The 24,718-nt window shown below is 46.8% G+C and overlaps 1 protein-coding gene across 1 annotated transcript in view; it reads left to right on the top strand.

Moving 5' to 3' along the window:
• The window catches only part of C20H16orf95 (chromosome 20 C16orf95 homolog), a 302,388-nt gene that overhangs the window by 70,529 nt on the left and 207,141 nt on the right, over window positions 1-24,718 (top strand). Inside the window, exon 7 of the mRNA XM_089903389.1 lies at window positions 15,343-15,421. Within this exon, the coding sequence (XP_089759515.1) occupies window positions 15,343-15,421 (79 nt within the window). The remainder of the gene's footprint in view (window positions 1-15,342; window positions 15,422-24,718) is intronic.

Here is a 24,718-nt window from a genome sequence, read left to right as displayed (position 1 = left end):
AGTATGACCTTGTTAGCAGGCATCCACAAGAGGCAGGGAGCGTGGTGGTTAAGAGCGGGGATCAGAGCCATTAGGCCTGCCACCTACTAGCTGTGTGTCTTTGGACAACTTGCTTAACCTCTGTGTGCCTCAGTTTCCAGTTCTGTAAAGTAGTGACAATGACATTACCTGTCTCACAGGGCTGTGGTGAGTCTTAAATGAATTTATATATGTAAGCATGTAGAAAAGCCCCTAGCCTGCAGTAAGTGTTAGCTGGTTTTATTAAAGTGGCAGAAGGCCTTCCTCATAGAAGCATGGTCTCGAGAATATGAGCTGACCCCCGTTTTCACTCAGCTGCATTTTCATGGACGGGGTGGGTTTACAGTTGGGACAACCTTCAGGAAGAAGACCAAGATATTTTAGCTTGTGCCCCTTGTTCAAAGGAATGATTCAGTACAATTCAGGTCCTGCCATCACTGCCTAACAACATTGACCGCACATTTTTACCGCCTAGATCTTGCTGTAATTTTGTAGATGGAATTTCGTAAAGGGTTTTATATATTTTATCATGATCACTAAGTTTGCAGTATTTAAAAATAGACGTGCAAAAGATACACAGTGCGGGCTATAAAACACCCTCAAATGGCATTAAAATGGGAACGAATCCATTCGTTTGGGTTTCAGCTGAGTTTATCTTGTGTTTCATTTTTTTAACATCCAAAGAGCTGTAGAAATAGGTTATTGAGCAGGAACTTGGCCAGGCCAGGGCTCTATGCCATGTGGGCACTTGTGAGCGCTGGCAAAGCCTTCGGAATTTGATCCTGATTGAAATGTAGTCATTTTCCCACCTGCAAAAACAGTTTTCTCCAGCAAACCTGGGGGTGCAGAGAGGGTTTATTCACTCCCACCCTCCCCAGCGTCGATCTTTCACTTTCCATTAGGCTCAGTGCCCTCATATCAGTGCTTATATGGGAACCCTTGGAGAATATTCAGTATGTTTGTTTGTGTTACTAAACTTAAAAAAATGTTTGCCCTCGTGTTTCCTATCAGTCTGACGAATGAGTCATGTGAAATTGAAATCAACCTCTCTGGGGTCTTGCAGAACCCCCAGGACCTAGTAGGTCTTAACAAACTCTGTGAAATGTGTGGATGAATATATTTTGGCCCCTGCATGAAGAGGATGGGCTTCAAGGTGGCAGGTCATAGACATTTGGTGGAGAGCTCAGAATGACAGGCATGAGCCAGGACCTAAAGAGGCAGGAAGGAAGACATGGACATGGGCCAGCCCTGGCATCAAACCCATGACTTCCCAGCTGTGGGACAAGGGGCGGGTCTCATAACCTCTCTGAACCTTAGGTTTCTCATCTACAAAATGGGAACAGTGTTTCTACGTATGCCTCTGATGGTTTTCATAAGCGTGAAACGAGCAGATGCAGATGGAATGTGTAGGATTAAATGTGTATGGTCAGTGCTCATTATGTGTTGGTTGTTGATGATAACGATGGTGGTGATGGCGGTGATGTAGTGATGGCGGTGATGGTGGTGGTGATGATTTTGATGGTGGTGATGGTGGTGATGTAGTGATGGCGGTGATGGTGGTGGTGATGATTTTGATGGTGGTAATGGCGGTGATGTGGTGATGGCGGTGATGGTGGTGGTGATGATTTTGATGGTGGTGATCATGATGATGATGTATCTTTGTACTTTTACCTTTCATTTAAAAAATTATTCTCAAAATTCATAAAGCTATTCTATATTTTCTTCCAAATGTTTTAATAGTTCGCTTTTCATCTTTAGCATGTAGTGCATCTGGAGTTTATTTATGTCTATGAGGTGAGGTAGGGTATTCCATATTCCAATATAGGGTAGAAATTCCTATATTGCCACATCTCGAAGAACTTCTTTAGTTCTTTTTCATTGGTCAGAATGAGCTTAAGAGTTTTAGATCTCTTTCCATCCTCTGGGAGATGAACTTGGCAGCAAGGTGATTTAGGATTTTATTGTTTCTTTTTAAGCTAAGGGAATCTTTTCACAGGTATGTCATTATTTAAGTCCACCACTGGATTATTCATCCATCCACCCATTTATCCATCCTTCCATCCATCCATCCCAAACTGCTTGTGAGTCAGTATGTTCCTTCAGTCTGAATATTCATGTCCTTGTTTGATTTTGGAAAAACTTTAGGTGTTATTTCATCTAAAAGTGCTTTTCTCTCATTCTCTATTTTCTTCTTAAGGAATATTATTAAATATTTGTTGGAGCTTTTCATTCTGTCCTCCATGTCTCTTAACTCCTCTTAATATTTTCCACCTCTTAATTTCTGTATGTTGCATTCTATGTGATCTTTTAGCTCTATCTTCTCATTAGCTGATTTTCTTTTTCACTGGGTCTAATCTATTGTACTAGGCCAATAGGACAGGAACGGTCACATGTAGGACAGTGATATGATGTATAAATGGAAAACTTCAGTGCAAACAAGAACTTGGAGCCAGACATGACTAGGAAAAAGAAGGAAGCCATGCCCACTTCCCAGAATCCTGGAGAGATAGGTTGAGCATTGGTCCCTGCCACACATGTCATGGGAGCTGAGCCAGTGTCATTTGAGCTGGCATCTTGTTACCCTGGTATTTTCTAGAATTGTATGATGTTTGACTTAATGTTAATATCCAGATGTTTATTTTCATTTATGGCTCTTTGGGATTTTCATGGGAAATTAAAAAAAATGGTGGTTTAGAACCTTTCTGTGTTTGAGTAGTGGGTTGTCCTTGGAGAGCATGTTGACAAAAGCACCTGCCTTGGATTTCACATTGGAACATCAACTTCAGAGATGTTTTGGGATGGAGGATTCCTGTTCAATACCCATTAAACTTGTGCCCCAGTACAAAGGCATAGGACTTCCCTTGGGCTATGCTGTGTGACTTGTCTGAGTAACTCTCCTTCTCTGAGCCTCAGTTTCATCATTTGTAGAGTGGGGAGACTAATTGAGCTTTGCCTGCCTTCCAGGAGTATACTGGGTGTCACATGACCTCTAGATACAAATGTGCTTTGCAAACTGTAAAGTGTTTTGGATGCTTGTGAATCGTGGGTAGGTGAGCTTTGGGGGGGACTTCTCTCCGTCAGATGCTTGTGTTTGGTGCTGGCTTTTAATCCCAAATGACCAAGGGAGGGGAGCCTTGAATGACAGTGCCATTCGAAACTCCTTTAAGAGGTCTATGCACTAAATTACAGGTTAGTTCTTATTATGCAATGGCTTTGATGAGCCCTATTTCTTTCTGGGCCCATCACTCACCACATAGACGGGCCTGTGTGATCGTGTGCAGATCTTGAAGTGAGTGACATTACGTTGGGGGTGTGTGAGAAAGAAAGATGCCTTACAAGTTACAGACTCTAATTCTTCATTTCCATGATGAATAATAGTAATGATAATAGCTTCCATTTGCTGAGTGCCACTGATGTACTCGTCACCTTACGTATATTAACCGCAAAGTAGGTGCTATTATTTCTGTTTTACAGATGAGGGTCTTGTGGCTTGGAAGTGTCAATGAGAAGGGACTTTCTCTAGGTTGTAAAGTTTGGAAGTGGCAGAACTGGCAGTGGGATCCATGCTCTCTGACGCCAAAGTCCACGTTCCCTTTAGGACGTCATGCTGGTTTAGATCTGGCTTTTGTTTTTAGCCAGCCAACCAATCGACTAATCAACCAATTGGTGAACAACCACCACCGAACCAATAACAACCACTCTAATAAACAGTCCATCAACTAACCATCCATCCCTCCATATAACCAACCAACCAACCTGTTGTTAACAACCATTTACTCAACCAGTAACAACCAACCAATAATTAGTCAATCAATTAACTATCCATCCAACCAACCAACCAACCAACCAACCAGCCAGCCAACCAATGAGCAACCACCCGCTCACAATGACAACCAACCAGTAATGAGTCAACCAGCCACCAACCAACCAACAGCGTGTTGCTATCAGTCCTCTGGTCATCAGTGAACTTTGGGGTGGAGAGGACATATTGCCCCATCCTTAGGGAACTGCCAGTCTGTGGGAAAGTGAGCACCACTGTCCTGCTCGTCACACTGCCACCAGTTGTTGGCTCAGCATGGGCCTCCTCAGCTGGCTTAGAACTTCTGTGGGGTGGGGGTGATGCCTTGCTTGCACTTGCATCCCTAGAGCCCAGCACAGGAGCAGCACATCGCTGGCTGGGGTGGGGCTGGTGGGGGCTCAGTAAATATCACACACACACCCCGTGGGACGATTCAGAACACTGTGGGGTGAATGAAGGAGCCTGGTGAGAAGTGGCTCAGGGCGTCAGATCCGTCCCAGAGGGCTGTGTAAAGGAAAGGTAAGACGATCCTCTGGTCTGGAGAGTTACCTCTCGGGTGTAAGCAGAACAAACACTTCCATGGATGCTGCCTTGAGCTGAGCACTCACTGGGCTCCATTCTGGACGGGGAGCATGACGTGTCTGGAAGAGCCTTGGATTGGGGTCAGGGGTCCGAGTCCCGCTGAGCCACTAACACCTTGGGTGGCCTTGGACCGCTGGCCTCAGTCCCCCCTCCACCCCCGCTCCCTCATTTTATGCACGAGGCCACCGAGGCCCCAAGACCTGAGCTCGCCCCTCTCCAAGGCCCCTTCTAGCTGTGGCATTTCCAGTCTTTTCTGGCTCCTCATTAACAGAATATTTTCATTTTCCAATCTGCATTCCAGCTTCCTCCCGCGAGCCTCGACCCCTGTAGCAGGGGAGCGGGCACCGTGTGAAATTCTCTGAATTGCACATGGGGGAACCTTGCCCCATCTCCAACTGAAGGGGCCAGAGGCTAATTGGCAGGCCTGGCCGCATCCTGTATCAGCCCCATGGACGTGCACGCGGGCCTGGGAGCCGGGCGCTGCCGGGAAACGCGTGCTCCTTCTCTCTATGTGTTACAGGCCCCGTGGTTCACCGTCTGCTCGGAAATTGGGTAAGTGTTTTCTTACCCAAACTTGAGTAACCGCTGTTGAAATGTATGGTTGGAAAGTCTTGGCTCTCAGAACAGACCACACAGTGACTCGCCCAGTGAAACTCAATGCCCTGGGCTTACTCGGTTTTACCTACGACACCGCTACAGGAAGAAATGGGTTTGGAGGGGTTGAATATCTTTCCATCCATTTCTGAAAGGTTTTATTAATTGGAGGAAGGCGGACGGGTGTTGGTGTAGCTCTGCTCTTAGCCTGGACCTGGCCTCTGGTGCAGGGGCAGGAGGAAGGCCCGAGAGACAGGGAAGGAGCATCCCTGGGGCCTCTTGGCCTTGGAGGCTGGCGGCGGCTGCCTGATGCATGTGTCCAGTGGGAGCTGGAATCAACGAGGGTTCCAGCCGGGCCCACCGTGGCTTGTGCCACATTCTGGCAGGCTTCTCGTCAGCCAGTGCAGGCCCCATTTTTAATCAGCCTCTCTTTCCCTCACAAGCCAAGAAAAAGCTGTAAAGTCAAAAGAACGCTGGCATCTGTTCCCGGCCTCAGAACAGAGCAGATATTGTCCTGGCCTTCCAGTCCTCTGCGGCCCTCATTCTTGTCGACCACACAAACGGTTCCAGTCAGTTTCCAGAGGCTCTCTGTGGTGTTTTAGGATGTTTGCTTGCTGCATTCTAGGGTCAGTGACCCTCCAACCTGGAAAGTCACCTTCCCACCCACTCTTCCTGCTGACACAAAACGGAATATCAGGTGTGAGTTGGACGTGTGTGTGTGTGTGTGTGTGTGTGTGTGTGTGTGTGCACGCCCAACGAGACACCCAGGAGAGGCTGTGGAGCCTCTGGATTATTCGTGGAATGTCCATGTGTATGCTTCTCTCCTTGGAATGCAGGAAACACAGGGCCAGCAAGACCCATCTCAGCTCTCAGGTGACCCTTACTTGTTGATGGGGCCACGCCCACCTTTCCACCTTGTCCCCGGGGGCTTGACCTTTCCTGTCTGAACCCTTTTTGGGGCTGACAATGGCTGTGTCACTCACCCTCTGCAGGGGACACAGGGCCTCACAGCTGTCGGGGAAGTGGGACGTTTTCCTCCTTTATCAGAGAGCATCAAATCTAGAAGCTTTTTATGCCAGGCTTCCAGGCAGCAGATTAGCAAGGTAGAAGGGATGAGTGTCTCCTCGCTGCCAAACAAAGTTGGATTTGTTGACTGAGCGGCAACCTGGACTTGGAAATCAAGTCCTGCAACAGAGGACTGGCCTCCCTGCCCCCGCACGGCAGAAAGAGCCGTCTGTGCAAGAGCACAGTCCTTCTCAGTGCCCCTTTCCAGATATGAGACTTAAAGTCTGATCTATTTCTTTCCAGCGACGGAAATGAATCTGGAGGACCCCTCGTGGTGGGACAGGCATAATTGCGACTTGCTGAAGGCCGACTGGCTGCCAGGCACTGTGTTAAAGATCCCGTGTTAACGTCTCTTTCTAGTGTTGAAGGCACTTCTTTTTCTGTTGGGGAAAGGAACTGTAAACCCTGATTTCCCACAGTGTATTCAGCCAGGAGAGGGTAACTGGAGGGTCACAGAGGCTCTGGTTCCCTTCCCCTTCCTCCCTCATCCCATCTCCATCGTCAGCCCGGCTGCTCTGTCTCAGAGAACTGAGGCTCTCTGATGTATTTGGAGGTGTCAAGCAAATACACCCATGACCCCCAGCATTGAGACTGTGTGAGGGGAGAAAGGTCAGAATTCTTCTTCTTCTTCTTTTTTTTTATCTTTGGCTGCGTTGGGTCTTCGTTGCTGCGAGGCCATTCTCTAGTTGTGGCGAGCGGGGGCCACTCTTTGATGTGGTGTGTGGGCGTCTCACTGCAGTGGCTTCTCTTGTTGCAGAGCATGGGCTCTAGGTGTGTGGGCTTCAGCGGTTGTGGCATGCGGGCTCAGTAGTTGTGGCTCGCGGGCTCCAGAGCGCAGGCTCAGTAGTTGTGGTGCACGGGCTTAGTTGCCTGTGGAATCCTCCTGGACCAGGGCTCGAACCTGTGTCCCCTGTATTGGCAGGCGGTCTCTTAACCACTGCGCCACCGGGGAAGCCCCAGAATTCTTCACTGCATCTGTCACAGGTGGGCCTCTGGAACTAGATACTGAGACAGGTTGGGTATAAGACTTCTTTGGGGGATTAATACTTTTGAAAGGAAGGCAGAGGAAACAGGACTGGGTAGAGGAAGAAGCTGAACTTCTATGTGGCCTGGTAGAGCCTGGGCCAGTCTGATGGGGCACTTGGAGTGAGGACTGTGGTCAGAGTGTCTGTCGGCTTAAATGCCCAGCCCTTATACCTATGCCTCTGGGAGGCTGGCTTGGCCGGGCAGCTCTCTGCAGCTGGGACAGACCTGAACGGACTGGCAGCTAGCTGACCACACTCCCTACCACTGGGGACCGGAACACAGTTTTATTCTAGACCAGCACTTCCTAATTGTGCCCTAGGACCCTGGGAGTTCTGTGAAGGTGAGAAAGAAGGGCCTGTGAGTGGTTTCAAAATTCAAAACATGTGTCTTTATAACTGAAATGAAACCACAGCCAAAAGTTGTCTTTGCCTTGGTCAGACTTGATGAGCACATGCTGGCAGCGTTGGGCTGCACAACTGCAGACGTGTTGAGGGTGGGGCTTGGGGCCAGTCACTCACTCACCACTTACCCGCTCTCCCTTGACCAGACTCTAGTCAGGCGCCTCTGAGCACTTTTTCAACGAGGCCTCACCCTTGGGCATGTCCTCAAGAGCCCAGTTTTAGCCAGAAGCCTGCTCAGTGGGTTTAGCCAGAGTCGCCCACCTTTGACTTCTGACCACCCGACCTCCTTATCCCCACGCTCCCTGCTGATGTCTGACCCCCTGGGCTGCCTTCAGCAAGAATCCTGTTGGGTCTGGGTAGCCAGAGTCTCCCTCATCCATCCCTGATGCTTCCTACTATTAATGTTCCATCTGTTGACACTGGCTGTAAATTCTCACTTTTCATTGTTGAATTCAGAGTTGAGTCCAATCTCTCTTTCTTTCCTCCTGCAAAATCTCATTGCGGTGGACCCTACACCTATTGCAACAGTCTTGAATAAAGGCTGCCTCACCATTTTAACAAGGGTCATGAGTGGTTTTTTTCTTTAACATCATCATCACCACCTTTCTCACTATCACTGTCATCACCCTCACCATCATGGGAGGATGGACTAGACATCTTCTGGGTACCGAGGCAGAACTGTGTCCTGGAGGGCTGAAGTCACAGCTCAGTTTGACAGAGACCTGTGTGACAGCCCTGTCAGCAGCTGGTTATTCCCTGTTCCCTGAAAGGCCTCGAGTAGCAGGGCAGATAACAGAAATGATTGGCGTTTGGGGATGTAAGGAAATATGGCGTGGTGAGCTACGATGAACTGCCTGAAGATAATAAAGTCCAAAGTTTTACCAAACAAAGTGATGGCCAACAAAACCCACGTGAGGGGTGAATCCAGCCCAAAGGTCCCTAGTTTGTACCACTGGCCTGGAGGGTTGTTTTCTTCAGATTCAGTGAGTTTCCCAAGCCTGGACAAAGAGACACAGATAGCCATTTGTCGGGGATGGGAGGCCACGGGCTGTAGTGGGAAGGTGGTGGTTTCGGAGTCAGAAGGTTTGGGTGTGAGTCCCAGACCACAGCGCTGGCCACGTCGGTCAGTCAGTGTCTCTAAGAAACAGCAGCCGAGTTAGTCCGCGCCTCGCCTCACTCAGCTGCCGACAGCAGAGGACGCTTGGCTCTGTGCCCAGCACTCAGGGGAGGTTCACTGTGACCCTAACTGGCTTAGGGGGTTAGTGGCTAAGACAGTGGAGGTCCCTGCACTCCTCCTCCTCCTTGTACACCACACGCGCTCACACACTCATTCGCTCTCCGCCACACACACCACTTTCAATCCTGCAGCTCCTGTCGCCCGCCTAATCCCAGAAACACCCCGTAGACCATCTTTACATGCATTCCTGGGAGATCATTTCTTTCTTCTCCAGAAGATGCATCATGATATCAGTTAAGGACAATGAACTCAACCCGGCGGGGCGGCTCTCGTGGCTCTCCGGAGCTAAACTCTGACCCAGGATCTGCTGCCTCTGGGCTTTCTGAGTAAGCAGGCCTACCCCAGCATACCTTGCCTCAGGCCACCCAGTCTTTCCCTCCCCTGCAGGAAGCCTGTGGGTGGGCTCCCTCCCCCCCATCGGGCTGCCCAAATGGGGAGGCTCCTCCCCAAGATTTTAACCCTTTCTTGTAATGGAAGGGCCAGGGAGGCAGTGTCTTCTCTCGTCCACAGCTGCAGTGGACCCCGGTAAGAGGCCAGCTTCTCCAGATCTGCAGGAAATGGTCCACTTGCTTGGTGCATGCAAGCCCTCAGTAGATGCCAGCTGAATGGATGCTTCCCCTAAGGAGCAAGCTGTCCACGCCTGGACCTCCCAATGCCCTGGGCATGCAGTGGCTATCTGCTGATTTTGCCCACTCTGCACCCATCTCCCCTTCGTTCCCCTTCAAGGAATCAATCACCTTCCCTCCACCCCCGGTCCACTTGACTGGGGGAGCATAGGACCTGGGCTCAGCAGTGAGAATACCCTTTCCACCCTTTCTGACCACAGTGACTGATTCGGAGATGTCGTATGACCCAAATGTATCTAGTGAGAGCCCTCCAGGAGTGTTCTGCTGGAACACTGCAAAGGAGACGCTCCGTTTGCCCTGGGATTGTCAAGCTGTGATGATTTGGACTTGAGGCTGCCTGAAGCTCCTTGCCATCCCTGTGGGAGAACCTACCCAAAATGAAACCCGGAGCAGAGGAAAACAGCAGAGGGAAGGAGGGAGACCAGGACCTGGGAGCACTGTGTGAGCCTCGTCCGTATTAACTGCAGCACAGACTCTCTAGTTAGGAGAAGCAAGTAATCCCGATTGGCATGAGCCAGCTTGAGATGGGCCTCAAGTCTTAATGAATACAGGTCACAGGTTGAGGGGTGCTTAAAAATCTACTTAAAATGGCTCACAAGTCATTTAAAACCAGAGGTTTATAATGATAACGACAGGAGTCACAAAAGATGGCATTCACTGAGGGCTTTATTGTATGCCAGAAATTATACAAAGGATTTTAAATACTTTTCCTGAGTAAATCACTAAGACTGTCCTGTGCTGTGCACACTATTCCAATCTCTGTCGTCACCACCACCACCGACATTGTCACCATTGTCACCACCACCACCGACATTGTCACCATTGTCACCACCACCACCAACATTGTCACCATCGTCACCACCACCACCGACATCGTCACCATCACCACCGACATTGTCACCATCACCACCGACATTGTCACCATCATCACCACCACCACCGACATTGTCACCATCATCACCACCACCACCAACATTGTCACCATCACCACCATTGTCCTCGTAATCGGCATCGTCATCACCGTCATCATCTCCAAGATCAAGCTTTGCGTACTCCCAGAAGCATGCATTCTGTTTTAACCCTCTGCTCCTTTGCTCTGACAGCCTTTTTAGCCTGATGACCTCTTTTCATGTGGGAGGTGGTAGAGGGAGTGGGTCCAGACTGGGGCTCTAGGATTAGGCTGCCTGGGTTCGCCTGTTAGGTATTAGCTGTGTCTCCTGGGCAAGGTGGTTTAGCTTCCCCAGGTCTTGGTGAGCTTGTCCGTGCGATGGGAATGATAACAGGATTCTACTCCGAGTGTAGATTTTGACTTTCACATTTTCGAATCTGGTGTGCACAGCTGTGCCTTTCCCTGTTTCTCTATAATCAAACTTCTCTCTTGAGATCCCGTTTCTACTGAGTGCTGGAAGATCCAATGTGCCGGTTCCAAGGAACTCGGTCACACCGAGTTTAAGACTCTCATGTTGGAGAGTCAGTTTCCTCTGCATCCCTTCTCTTCTCTTTCCCAAGGGGATCTAAGTTCATGACAGGGATTATGTGTCCTTTTAGCATAAGGGGTGGGCACCTGGTCTGTGTGTCGTTCTCTGTCCTTGTTGGCTTTTATTAAATGTAACTGCTGAGGGATTTTGAAAATTGAGGTGATGCTCACATTACACAAAATTAACCATCTTAAAGTGTTAAATTCAGTGGAATTTTGTACATTCACTGTTGTACAGTCATCACCTCTATCTAGTTCTGAAATGCTTTTGTCACCCCAAAAGGAGACCCAGTACCTTTTTTTTTTTTTTTTTTTTTTTGCGGTACGCGGGCCTCTCACTGTTGAGGCCTCTCCCGTCGCGGAGCACAGGCCCCGGACGTGCAGGCCCAGCGGCCATGGCTCTCGGGCCCAGCCGCATGCGGGATCCTCCTGGACCGGGGCACGAACCCGCGTCCCCCACATCGGCAGGCCGACTCCCAACCACTGCGCCACCAGGGAAGCCCGAGACCCAGTACCTTTAAAGAGCCACTCCCTGTTTGCTCCTCTCCCCAGGCTCTGGCGATCACTAGTCTGCTTTCTATGTCTGTGGATTTGATTTACCTCTTCTGGACAGTTCGTATAATGGAATCATGCTGCTGTTTGTGATGGGCTTCTGTCAGCATAATGTTTTCGAGGCTAATCCACATCGTAGCATGTGTCATTCTTTTTTATGACTGATTACTATTATTGTGTGGATAAATCACATTTTATGTATCCATTCTGCTAATGGACATTTGGGCTGTTGCCACCTTCTAGCTACTGTCAATAATGCTGCCATGAACATTTGTGTACAACTTTTTGTTTCAATTCTTTTTGGGTATATACCTAGGAGTGAGTTACTGGTTATGTGGTATTTCTATGTTTAACTTTCTGAGGGACTGCCAAACTGTTTTCCACAGTGACTGAGTCATTTTACATCCCCACCAGTAATGTATAAAGGTTCCTGTTTCTCCACATCTGCTGAGGTTCTTTTCCATGTTCTGTTTTGTAACCGTTTACAATCCGCATATCTGTGCTCAGCTGATTTCCTTAAGCCTTACTGGGTGCATGGGCTCCTCGGGCTGTTAAGTACAGTTGTATAGGTTGTATACTGCACAATCCAAGGCACCACTCACGTAATAGTCATTGTAGATTTGTATATTTATTGTGTCAGTTTTGCAGAAAGTGGCAGCAAAGTATCTTGGGGAAGGGATATCTTTTTCAAATTTGCACAGGGGTGCCATCTGGGGCTAGCTGTGGTGCTGTGCAGCTAGACCCTCTAGATCTCCAGCCCCACTGCCCTTTTCCTCCCTCTTACAGCAGCTGGCCTGGAGCCTGCACCTCTAGCCACCACTCCATCTTGCTGTCCTGGTACCCCCATGCCAATGACTATCATAGTCCCCACTCCCCACTCCCCACATAGTCCCCACTCCCTCCCCCTTTTCCCCTAGCACTTGGTTCATAGCTTGGTTCATAGCTTGGTTCATAGCTTGGTTCATAGCTCTGATTAAAAGGTCAGGAAAGGATTTTCATCCCCACAGGTTTTGCTTAGAGAAGAAATGCTTTTAAAACCTCGTTAGCCTCTCTCTAATTCCCCTCAGTCAGCAAGGGGAGACCACGCAACCCTGGGGAACTAGCACATTCTTGGAAGTGATCTAATTTGACTGTCTCAGCAGCCTTGCAAGCAGGAAAGGATTTCTGTACCCACTTTGCAGACTAGAAAATGAGGCTCAAAAAGTGAAATGGCTTGCTCAAAGCCTCCCAGCGAGGAATACTGATCACAAGGAATGTTTATTGAGTGCCTACCATGGGCTAATGCTGTTGTAAGGATTGGTGTTCATTTATCTATTTATGTAGTGAGTATTATCCCCATTTCACTGATGAGGAAATTTGAGGCACTGTGAGGGTGGGTGATGCCCCTGGGGTCTGACTGCTACAAAGTGCAGACCCTGCTCTCCTAACTTAAATGTCAGCTGATGGATCAGCCTTGGGAGGGTGGGGTGTTGAGACGCCATGGAGAAGTTCAGTTTTATTTTAGGTGCTAAGCTTAGCGTCCAAATGTAATTTAAGTTCCAGTGTGGAGTCCTCGGCTGGGTTCCTGCTTTGAAAGAATGTTGTAAGTCGATTCCTGAATGTTTGGTGAACATAACTGACACAGAGGGAGAGATGCATCTGGTCTGGCTAGTAAACTGGGACTCTTACTGGTTCTGAATTTTGTGGCAATATTATGTATTTTTATTTCCTAGCAAAATTGTACTCTGGCAAGCTGGTGAAATGCAGCATTCCGAATCTTATGATTTGAGGCTTTTTACACCAAACTCCTGCTCTTGGTTTCCTAGGGAGCATGTGAGTGGGTGTCTCAGAGGTCTACTTAGTGAGACCCACCAACTCTGAGGTGCAGAGTACTTGCTTGCCCAGGCTCCCCTGACCCTGAAGCGACCCTGGAAATTGGGGAATCATCACTCATCCAACCAAAATGCAGTGTGCGTGTGCTGTGTATTGGGTCCTGGTGTATAGAGGGGAGGTGAGACGACCAGGATTCTGCTTCCCTGGTGTTTGCATTCTCGTCTGGAAGAGAACGACGGCCTAGAGAGGACAGAGACGATCCAAGTAGTGACAAATGCCTGGTAGAATTCAACAGGACACTGTGATACAACGTGACTGGGGTTGGAGTTTACTTTGGATGAGAAAGTGCCTCTGAGGAGGTGGCATTTTGCAAGAAAACTTCTGGGACAGGAAGGAAACAGCTGTGAGAGCCTGGGAAGAGCATCCACAGAAAGAGGGAACAGAATGTGTGAAGCATTGTGACGTGGGAAAGAGCTTGTCCTGTTATCCCCATTTTACAGATGAGGACACTGAGGCTCAGAGAGGTGAGGCAGTGAGGTCCAGGCTTGGACTTAGGTTTTCTGTTTCCAAATCCAGGGCATTCTATTTGACCTCAGGCTGCCTTGCTGATGGTCTGAACCACAAGTTCTGTGGTCCAGATGTAGCCCTGCTGAAGGCTTTAACCTTAATGCGGTTCAGTCTGAGGGTCACAGACCACTCCTCAAAGGGTACTGAGGAAGGGAGGGGTTATGTGGTCAGAACTGGCATCCTTTCTCACAGACAGGGGACTAAAACTACTGAGGGTGTTTGTACATTAAGATTTTTCATCTCGTTGCGTGAAATTGTGTTGTCCCCTGGGCCCTAGGGACACTCTTCCAATCAGGGTGAAGAGAGCAGTTTTTTCCAACTCAACATCCCTTTGTTTTTCCGGCCACTCAAGCAGAGGCACCGCCCAAGGGTTGTTTGGACAAACACGGGGATGGAACTTTTGGCTCTGACAGTGATGGGGAGGGGCCAGGAATACAAATGTCCTGCAGTGCGTGTGGTCAGTCTGTACATCGAGACCCATCTTACCACTGTGGCGGGCTGAGGACAAGCGATGTGTGGGGATTTACTCCGAAGTCTGCCTTAGAAGCACGTTTGCTGCAGACTTGGAGTCTCGGAGCCGCCTTAGGGTTAACAGTGCCTTGGCTGAGAACTCACAATCGCGGGAGGGAGCGAAGCCCTGAGACCTCTGGTCAGGCTCAAATTTCCTGTTTCTGGTAGAACTTCCCCCTCACTGGCTTTGCTAGGGTTTCTCCTCCATGCTGTTAAGATTCCTTGGGCTGCATAATTACCTCATTCTAGGTTCAGGACTAAATGGGCTGAGTGGGAGAATCATGGTTATGCGATTTCCAACAAATGTGAATTTTCTCCATTTCGCACGGGGCGGATCTGTCCCCCTTCCCTGGACACCAACCGATGCAGAGCCAGGGTCCTACTGCTCTGATTGGAGTCACATGGTTTCGGAGATGTTTTTCTTCATTAACACAGGGTCTAGGGTGGGGGACCACAGAGCTCTAACACCCATCACTCCTTCCTACCTTTTTATTTTTTAAGTGAACGTACGCTAAGATTGACTTTCCCTTTGCTGTGTGGTCCTGTGCGTGTTAACGCATGCATAGGTTTGTGTCATCATCATTGCAGTCAAGATGCAGGGCCGCCGCACCACTCCAAAGATCTCCTTCACGCACCCTGCGCAGTCACACCCTCCCTCGTCACCAGCCCCTGGAAACTCCTGGCCAGTCCCCATCACGACAGTTTTGTCCTCTCCAGAGTGTCATATCAGTGGACTCATAGAGAATGGAATCTTAGAGCCTGGCTTCTTTCACTCAGCACAATGCCTTTGAGATCCAGCCAAGCCGTTGCATGTATCAGTGGCTCCTCTTTTTTCTTTCTGAGTGGTATTCCATGGTTTGGATGGACCGTGATTTGTTTATCGTTCGCCAGTTGAAGGACTTCTGGATTGTTTCCAGATTTTGGCGATTATGAACGAAGCTGCTGTTAACATTTGTGTACAGGTTTTTGTGTAAACATGTCTTTATTTCTCTTGGGTAAATACCAGGAGTGAGATTGCTGGGTCATATGGTAGGTGAATGTTTACGTTTTTAAGTAACTGCCAAACTGTTTTCCAGAGTGGCTGCGTCACTGTACACTTCCACAGCAAAGGATGAGAGTTCTCACCTCTGTGCATCCTCACCAGCACTCGGCATTGTGAGTATTTTTAGTTTTAACTGTTTTAGTGAGTGTGTAGTGGTATCTCATCGTGATCTTGATTTGCGTTTCCCTGATGGCTAATGATGTTAGACTTCTTGTCATGTGTTTATTTGTTATCCCTGTACCCTCTTTGGCTAAGTATCAGTTACAGCCTTTTGTTCATTTTTAATTGGGTTGTTTGTTTTCTGCCTGTTGAGTTAAAAAAAAAAATCTTTGAGTATAATTGACATACAAGGAACTGTATACATTTAAATAATAGAATCTGATGTTTTGACATACATATCCAACTATGAAACCTTTACCAAAATCAAAATAATGAAAATGTCATTGGTACTCCCTCTCCCCCAAAGTTTCCTAGTGTCCTTTGTGATTCCTCTCACCCTCCCCTTACCTCATTCTCAGGCAACTCCTGATCCACTTTCTGTCAATGGCAATATGAACTTCCTAGATTTATATTAATGTGTTTGTTTTTTGACTGGCTTGCTTCACTCAGCATGATTATTTCAAGATTGGTGCATGTTGTAGCATGCATCAGTAATTCTTTCTTTTTATCATTGATTAATATTCCAATGTATGAATTTATCATAGTTTTTCCTTTCATCTACTGATGAATATTTATGTTGTTTCCAGCTGGGGGCTATTACAAATAAAGCTGCTGTTAACATTTGTGTATATGTCTTTGTGTGGACATGTGTTTTCCTTTCTCTCAGGAAAATACCTAGGAGCGGTATTGTTGGATCATATCGTAGATGAATGTTTACATTTTTGAGAAACTGCCAGATTGTTTTCCAGAGTGGTTGCATCATTTTACATTCCCACCAGCAGTGTAGGAGAGTTCCAGTTTCTCCATGTTCTTGCCAATACTTGGTGTGGTTAGACTTTTTATTTTAGCCATCCTGTGAATAGGGAGAGTTTTCTTTCTTTCTTATTTGTATGCCATTTTTTAAAAAATTTAATTAATTAACTAATTAATTTGGTTGCACTGGGTCTTAGTTGTGGCAGGAGGGCTCCTTAGTTGTGGCATGTGAGCTCTGAGTTGTTGCATGCATGTGGGATCTAGTTCCCTGACCAGGGATCGAACCTGGGCCCCCTGCATTGGGAGCGTGGAGTCTTAACCATGGTGCCACCAGGGAAGTCCCTGTATGCCTTTTTAAAAATTGAAGTAAAGTTGATTTATGTTGTGTTAGTTTAAGGTGTACAGAAAAGTGATTCAGTTTTATATATATATATATATATATATATATATATATATTTTTCAGATTATTTTCCCCTATAGGTTATTACAAAATATTGAGTATAGTTCCCTGTGCTATACGGTAGGTGCTTGTTGGTTATCTGTCTTATATATAGTAGTGTGTTAATCCCAAATTCCTAATTTATTACCCCCCTTTTCCCCTTTGGTAACCATAAGTTTGTTTTCTATGTCTTTGGGTCTATTTCTGTTTTGTAAATAAGTTCACTTGTATCATTTTGTTAGATTCCACATATAAGTGGTACCATATGGTATTTGTCTTTCTCTGTCTGACTTACTTCACTAGTATGATAATCTCTAGGTCCCTCCATGTTGCTGCAAATGGCATTATTTCATTCTTTTTTATGGCTGAGTAATATTCCATTGTGTATATATAAAACATATTCTTTATCCGTTCATCTGTCTGTGGACATTTAGGTTGCTTCCATGTCTTGGCTATTGCAGATAGCGCTGCAATGAATACTGGGGTGCATGTATCTTTTTGAATTATAGTTTTCTTTGGATATATGCCCAGGAGTGGGATTACTGGATCATACAGTAACTCTATTTTTTGTTTTTTAAGGAACCTCCATACTGTTCTCCATAGTGGCTGTACCAATTTACATTCCCACCAACAGTGTAGGAGGGTTCCTTTTTCTCCACCCGATTTGTGTATCTTTTATTGCTTTGTCTTGTCTTATTGCACTGGCTGAGACTTCCAGGATGATGTTCAACATGAGTGTTGAGAATAGATATTCTTGCCTAATTCCCAATCTTAGGAGAAAAGTCTTTCATCATCATAAGTATGATACTGACTGTAGGAATTTTTTTCTTTTTTGGTAGATTCCCTTTATTAGATTGAGGAAGTTCTCTTGTATTTCTAGTTTTTAGAGAGTTTTAAAAAAATCATTGGTGGATATTGAATTTTGTCAAATGATTTGTCTGTATCAATGCACATGATCATATGGATTTTCTTCAGACTGTTAATATGGTAGATTACACTGATTAAGTTTTGAATAGTGAACTAGCCTTGCATTCCTGGGGTAAACTATACTAGGTTGTGGTGTATTATTCCTTCTATATATTGATAGATTCAATTTTCTAGTATTTTGTTAAGGATTTTTGTGCTTATGTTCATGAAAGATATTGGTCTGTAGCTTTTAAAATATTTTAGCTTGTACTATCTTTGGTTTTGGTATCAGGGTTTTGGTTTTGGTATCAGGTACCAGCCTCATAAAATTAACTGGTAAGCATTTCCTCCTTTCCTCTTTTCTGGAAGAAATTGTATAGAATGGTGTTATTTCTTCTTTAAATGTTTGGTAGAATTCATCAGTTTGACTACCTGGACCTGGAAACTTTGTTTTTAAAAGATCTTAAACTATGAATTCAATTTTTAAAAATGGTTATCAAACTATTCATATTATCTATTTCATCTTGGGTGAATTTTGTTAGTTTCTAGTTTTTGTGGAATTTTCCCATTTAATCTAAATTGTCAGATGTGTTGGCATAGAGTTGTTTATGGTATTCCTTTATTGCACCGTTGATGTTTGAGGGTCTGTAATGATATGCTTTCTTGTGTTCCTGGTATTAATAGCTTGTGTCTTCTTTTTTTTATTTGTCATTCTTGCTAGAGTTTTATCAATTTTATTATTTTGAAAAACCAGTTTTTCATTTCACTGATTTTTCCCTATTTTCTCTTTTCAATTTCACTTATTTCTATTCTTTATTATATATTTTTTCTGCTTACTTTGGTTTATTTTGCTCTTCTACTTTCTAATGATGGAAACTTAGATCATTGGGTTAAGCCCTTTCTTCTTTCTTAAAATAAGCATTTAATGATAAAAATTTCTCTCTCAGCACTGCTTTAGCTGGATTCTGCAAGTTTTGTTACATCGTAGTTTCATTCTCATTCAATTAAAAATATTTTCTAATTTTCCTTGAGAACTCTTTGACTTATCAATTATTTAGACATGTTTTAGTTTTCAAGTTTTTGGATATCCTGTTATCATTCTGTAATCGATTTCTAGTTTAATTTCATTATTATCAGAAAACATACTTTGTATGGTTTCAGTTCTTGTAAATTTGTTAAGGTTTGTTTTATGACCCAGGAAGTGGTTGTTGATCTTTGTGTTCTGTGTGCACTTGAAAAAAAACGTGCATTTTGCTATTGGTGGTGTTTTATAAATTAGATCCAATTGCTTGATGGTGTTGTCAGTTCATCCATATCATTGCTGATTTCGTCTGTTTGTTTCCTTGAACAAAGAGATGAGTGTTGAACTCTCTAACTGTAGTTGTGGATTTGCTTCTCCTTTTAGTTCTGTTGGGTTTTGCTTCATTGTTTTCCTGTAAGTAATGTGTTGTTTTTCTCTGGCTGCATTCAAGATACTTTTCTTTGTCTTCTGCTTTGATTATTTTGATGATAGTGTATCTAGGCATGGGTTTCTTTGAGTGTCTCCTTTTGGGGATTCACTGAGCTTCTTGAATCTGTAGGTTTCACTTTTTGATAAATTTGAGAAGTTTTCAGCTATTATTTTCTTAGATATTTTTCTGCACTGCATTTTTTCTTTCTCCTTTCCTTCTGGGATTCCTAGGACATGAATGTTAGACCTTCTGGTTCAGGTCCATGAGTTCCTGTTCATTTGTTTTTTTCTGTTCTTAGAATTCTTTTCCTTTCCTTTTTTTTTTTTTTTTGTCTTTCAGATTGGATACTTTCTGATAATCTGTCCTCATACTCAATGATTCATTCCTCTGCTGTCTCGATATTGTTATTGAGCCCATCTGGTGAGCTTTAACATTTTGGTTATTGTACTTTTGAGTTCTAAAATTTCAATTTGCTTCTTCTTTATATTCTCTTTCTTTGCTGAGACTTCCTATCCTTGCGTTCAGTTTAAGAGTGTTTGCCCTTACTTCCTGGAGCATTTTTATAATAGCTAGTTCTGAGTCTTTTTGATTGTTCTAACATCTGCGTCATCAAGGTATGGGGGTCTGGTCCTTGTCTTTGATGGTAAAAGTTGAGATTTTTCTGTTTTTTCAAATGCTAAGTCACTTTCATCTGTATTACAGACATTTTGAATATTATATTATGAGGCTCTAGATCTTGTTTAAATGCCACAGAGGACTTTAGTTTTGTTTGATCGGGCATTTGACCCGTTCAGCAAGTTCCCACCAGCCTCCTGCCAGCTGTGGTCCTGACGGAAGGTCGGTTTCCAAAAGCTCTGCCATGCTGGTCAGAGCTGCCCTGCGTGTGCACCACCCAGTGGCCAGTCTTGGATCTGGATGATGGTTTGTTCTGTGTTCAGTTCTCAAAGTCTTAGGTATGCTGTTCAGGGTCAGGCACGTGCACGTGCATGCAGCTTAGGGGTGAGCCCAGGAGCTCATGCACAGCTTTAAAGGGTCCCTTTCCTTGCCTCCTCCCACTCTGTGGGCTCCTTAGTGATTTCTGGTTCCCTGGACTCGCTGTGGGTCCTCCCTTCAGAGAGCTGGGACTTGAGTTACTCTGCTCTGCTGCGCACAGTTGATAGCTGTGCCCGCATCCAGATTGGGAGACAGAGACGTGGACCACAGCTTTTCTGATCAGTGAGGAAGGTTCTGCTCCCTCTCAAGTAGGGGCCATGGGTCACTGCTGTGGCTGCTGTCATTACCTATGCCCCGGGAATGTCTGAGGACTGAGTGCAAGAGAACAGAAGAAAATAAAAATTGAAACAAGATTTCCCTCCTGTGTCTCTTCCCCCTTCTGGAGGGCTTGTGTTTTTTCCCCCAGACCTGTCTCTCGGTCTCTCTGTCTCTCCCTGAGCCTGGTACCTGTGTCCAGGTTTGAGGCCACTGTGAGCCCATACAGGGGATACTGGAGAAAAAAATGGGAGACTTTCTGCTAGTTTGGTGATATTTTGAAATTTTCTCTTAATCTGCCTGCTCTTTACTATCCACGGGCCTTGCATGGCTGCCCTGCACGTTCTGTCCAAATTTTGTAGCTGGACAAGATACTGAATAGCTTCATCACCACAAGGACCCCTCCTGTTGACCTTTTATAACCATGCCGACCTCCTTCCTGCCCCATCCTCCACCCCTTCTCTACCCGCTGGCAACCACTAACCTTTCTCTATTTCTAAAATTCTGTCATTTCAAAAATGTCATATATATGTACTCATTCAGGATATAACCTTGGGACTGGCTCTTTTTTCACCCAGAAAAATTCCCTGGAGGTCCATCCAGGTGTTGTTCATTCCTTTCTCTTGCTGAGTGGTATTCCATGGTGAGGGCGTACCACAGTTTGTCCATACACCTGTTTGAGGATGCCTGGGCTGGTTCTACCTTTTGGCTGTTGCAAATAAAGCTGCTGTGAACATGAGTGGAAAGACTTGTACTTGAACCTATTCGAATTTCTCTGGGATAAATGTCCCAAAGTGCACAGACCTAAGTGGCAAATATTATCATTCTTTCTACATTACAGGTGAGGGAGCCAAGGTTAGGGCAGATGACCTGACCAAGAGCACTCAGTGAATAGGTGGCAGGTCAGACTGGTGTCTGGGGCTCCGATTGGGCAGCTGAACCCTGAGTGGCCACTCATCATCGTCCCCATGCCTGTCTTAGCCCAGGCCCGGCCTGAGGGAGGCAGGCGACGCAGAGCCTCAGCCGTGCATGGCTGTAGCTCCTATCAGGATCTTCCTGTCCATCTCGGTTCTGGTTATCATCCTGCGTGCTTCTCTCGTTCAATTTGCAACTCAAAAGTCCCCTTCTCCGAGAAGCCCCCTGATTATTCCAGCTCAAGGACCACCAGGCATGCGGAAGGTGGTGGGGGGCCATTTCAATTATGTCCACAGTGCTGATCGACCCGTCCTACTTATTTGTGGACCTGCCTTTGTCTCCCTTCCCCCATGAAATGGTGGGTTCTTTGAGGGCTGGGTCTCCATTTGCTGTTGTGTCCCTGGGGCTTAGTGCAGTGCCTGGCACACAGTACGTGCTTAATAATGAGGCAGACCTCATTTTGCTGTGCTTCGCTTTATTGTACTTTGCGGATAATGCATTTTTACAAATTGAAGATTTGTGGCAACTCTGCATCATGCAAGCCTGTGGGCACCATTTTTCCAACAGCATTTGTTCACTTCGTGTCTCTGTGTCGCATTTTGGTAAATCTTGCGATATTTCAAACTTTCTCACTGTTATCATATTTTGTTACAGTGATCTGTGATCAAAGACCTTTGATGTTACCATTGCAAAAAAATTATGTCTTGCTGAAGGCTCAGAGGATGTTTAGCAATAAAGTATTTTTTAATTAAGGTTTCCACAGTTTTTAAGACATAATGCTATTGCACGCTTAATAGACTACAGTATAGTGTATACATATCTTTTATATGCATGGGAAACCAAAGAATTTGTGTGACTCGCTTTATTGTGGTATGCTCTATACTGTGGTTGCCTGGACCTGAACCTGCAGCATCTCTGAGGTGAGCCTGTACTGACGGACAAAGTGGTTTAGAGAGATGAGTTCTAATGTTGTGAGGGCTGGATGGGCTGCTCTGGGGCTCTGAGAGGGTTATTGCTGAGCATGATCCTGAGAATGCACTTTTAGTAATATGGATCCACGGATGAGGCTCAGGGTTCCCAGGAACCACTCTGTGTGCTCAGAGGTGTGTGCGTCTTTTTCTGGCTGGACTATCCTTTCCTGAAATCGGGTGCTCTGTGGTGTCTGTGAGTCCCCCACGGTCAATGCACCTGCAGTGCATCATTTTCAAGCCCCCCTTCTTATTGTCCCCTTTGGTCATTTTCACCTCAAGGTTTTGAGAAGTAATTTTCTGCAGAAATTGCACTAACTGAAGGCCCTTTGGCTTCCAAAGGCTCCATTCTCTGTAGTAGTTGAGCCTGTGTAATTGGGCTTCATCCTAAGCCAGTGCATCACCCTTGGTCACATCTGTTGCAAATGGTCTTGGAGGGGTCACAAACCAGGGGATCTCTCATTTGGGTCTGAAAGGGGTCTACAGCACAGGGATGCTGTCAAGCCCTGAGGGGGCTTTAACCCGAGAGGTGGGGAGGAAGCCTCCCTTTACAAGACCAATTTAATCAACAAAAACGAACGGAATGGGGCGTGTCAGTTTGTTGGGAAGTTACAGGAGTTAGTGCTGGCCTGGGAGTTTGGGCGGCCTCTTGTTTGCAAGTTGGGCAAACGCTTTGCGGTCAGAATAGGCCACACTCTGCTGCAGTGAGAAACAGCCCTGAACAGCCAGTGACTGAGGATGACAAGTGTAGATTTCTTGCTGGTACAGAGTTGACTGTGGGTGGAGGTGGCTCCCAGGACAGCTGCCCTCTGTGAATTTGCTTAACGTCCAGGCTGCCTGGATCTAGAGGCACCTCCAGATCAGTACGTGTGTCCATGATGATGTCAAGGCTGGGTGAGGGAGGGCAGAAGAGTTGCAAGGGTGGAACGCCTCTGCCCAGGAGGGGCAGTGCCACTTTCACTCCCCTTTTCTTGGCCGACACAGGTCCTGTGGCCACACTTGACCTTAAGGCAGTTCTGGTTATTGGTTGGTGGTAGTGATGCCCACCTGTGAAGCTCTGCTGAATGCCAGGGTAGCTCACAGGCCTGGGTTCAGATCCAGACTCTCCCACGCTGTTGATTTTGTGCCATGTGAGCTGTTGACCTGCATGTCGCCTTTCCTCACTGTAGGGCTCCGGTGGGACGGAATGAGTTAATCCAAGCATGGCACTCAGAACAGTGCACCCCCCCCCCACTCTCCGCACTGCACGTGCTCAGGGTACGTGAGCTGTAAGAATTCGTTCTGAGACAGCAAAGGCAAAACAAGGGGAATTTGTTGGGTCCTGGGAGGGGCAGGTGGGAGATGCCAGCTGCTTCAGGACTGTCTCCCACTCCCATTTCTGCTTCTGGGGTTTATTCTCCCAGGACAATGTGTGACTGCAGCCTTGTTACCACAGAACACTCTTGTGCAGACCCCATGGAGAAACCCCAGGGGATACACGATTACTTCATCATGTGCCCGTCCCTCATCCATCACGATGGCTGGTGGGCAGAGTCCTGTAATTGGCAACGCCATCACCTGTCCGGGAGGGGCCACTCCCTGAGGAAGGGTTGTGGGTTGGAAGAAAGGGGAGAAGAGGCGCTTGGCCGCTAAGGGCACCCCGGACTTGGTGTATTTTGCTTAGCTCATGGGCCCGCCTCCTACTGGTGGCTCTCGTGGACCCTCCATCTTGTCGGAGGGGCCCAGAGGAAGGGTGGTGCTCTCCCTGGTCACCTCATCCCATCCCTGCCTTGTAGATGTAGACTCAGACCCCAGCTTGCCCTTGCAAGCTGTAAAGGGGATGGTTAGAGCCCGGCCTAGACATCCATGACCACGTGGGGCCCAGGCGTGGTGCTGTAGTCCCTCATCCCAGACCCGCCCAGCTGGGCTTCGGGTCAGGGCTGGGGCTGATGGAGCTTCTCTCAGAATCCGTGCTGTCAGGCCCACACCCGGTACCTGCTGAGCCCAGGAGGGGAGGGTGAGGTGTGCAGTCCCTCCCACCCAACCACCCGCAGCCGCCCGGCCCGTGATTAGGTCAGACCTCAGTGCTGGGAGGGGAGCAGGGGTGCTGAGAGAGGTCCCGGCAGCCTCCGACCCCCTTGCCGCCAAGCTGCATTCCAGGACGTGGGAGATGTTCTCTTTAGCAGAAGCGGCAAGGTCAGGACCTGGGGCTGTCCCCGAAAGAACAAGGCCTGGGGGACCCCTGTCTCCCAGAGAGGGTGTTGGGAAGGGGGCCTTTTGGGAATACTTGTTTGGTATTGAATGCAATCAAAGCCACTTCTGGATCTGGCAGTGCCAGCTGTAGGATCTCAAGCAAGCTATGTTGTCACTCTGAAACTCCATTTTCTTATCTGTGAAATGGAACCACAGCACCAGCCTCAGAAAGTTGCTGTGAAGCACAAAATGGAAACGGGTTTGAACTGAAGAAGGCTGTGAGGAGCCCTTCAAATGCATGAGACTGGCTCCCGCTGCCCTAGTTTATTTCCTTAGGACTGTGGGAATTCCACTCAGTTGGTCTTTTGGGCTCTCTGATCATTGGGGCTCTATTAGTAC

Source organism: Delphinapterus leucas, chromosome 20 (genome assembly GCF_059928025.1).
Source record: "Delphinapterus leucas isolate spDelLeu-1000000601 "Yukka" chromosome 20, BTC_Dleu_Yukka2, whole genome shotgun sequence".
Taxonomy (NCBI): Eukaryota; Metazoa; Chordata; class Mammalia; order Artiodactyla; family Monodontidae; genus Delphinapterus; species Delphinapterus leucas.
The sequence above is the reverse complement of the archived record's forward strand: the minus strand, read 5'-3'. Positions and strand labels throughout refer to the sequence as shown.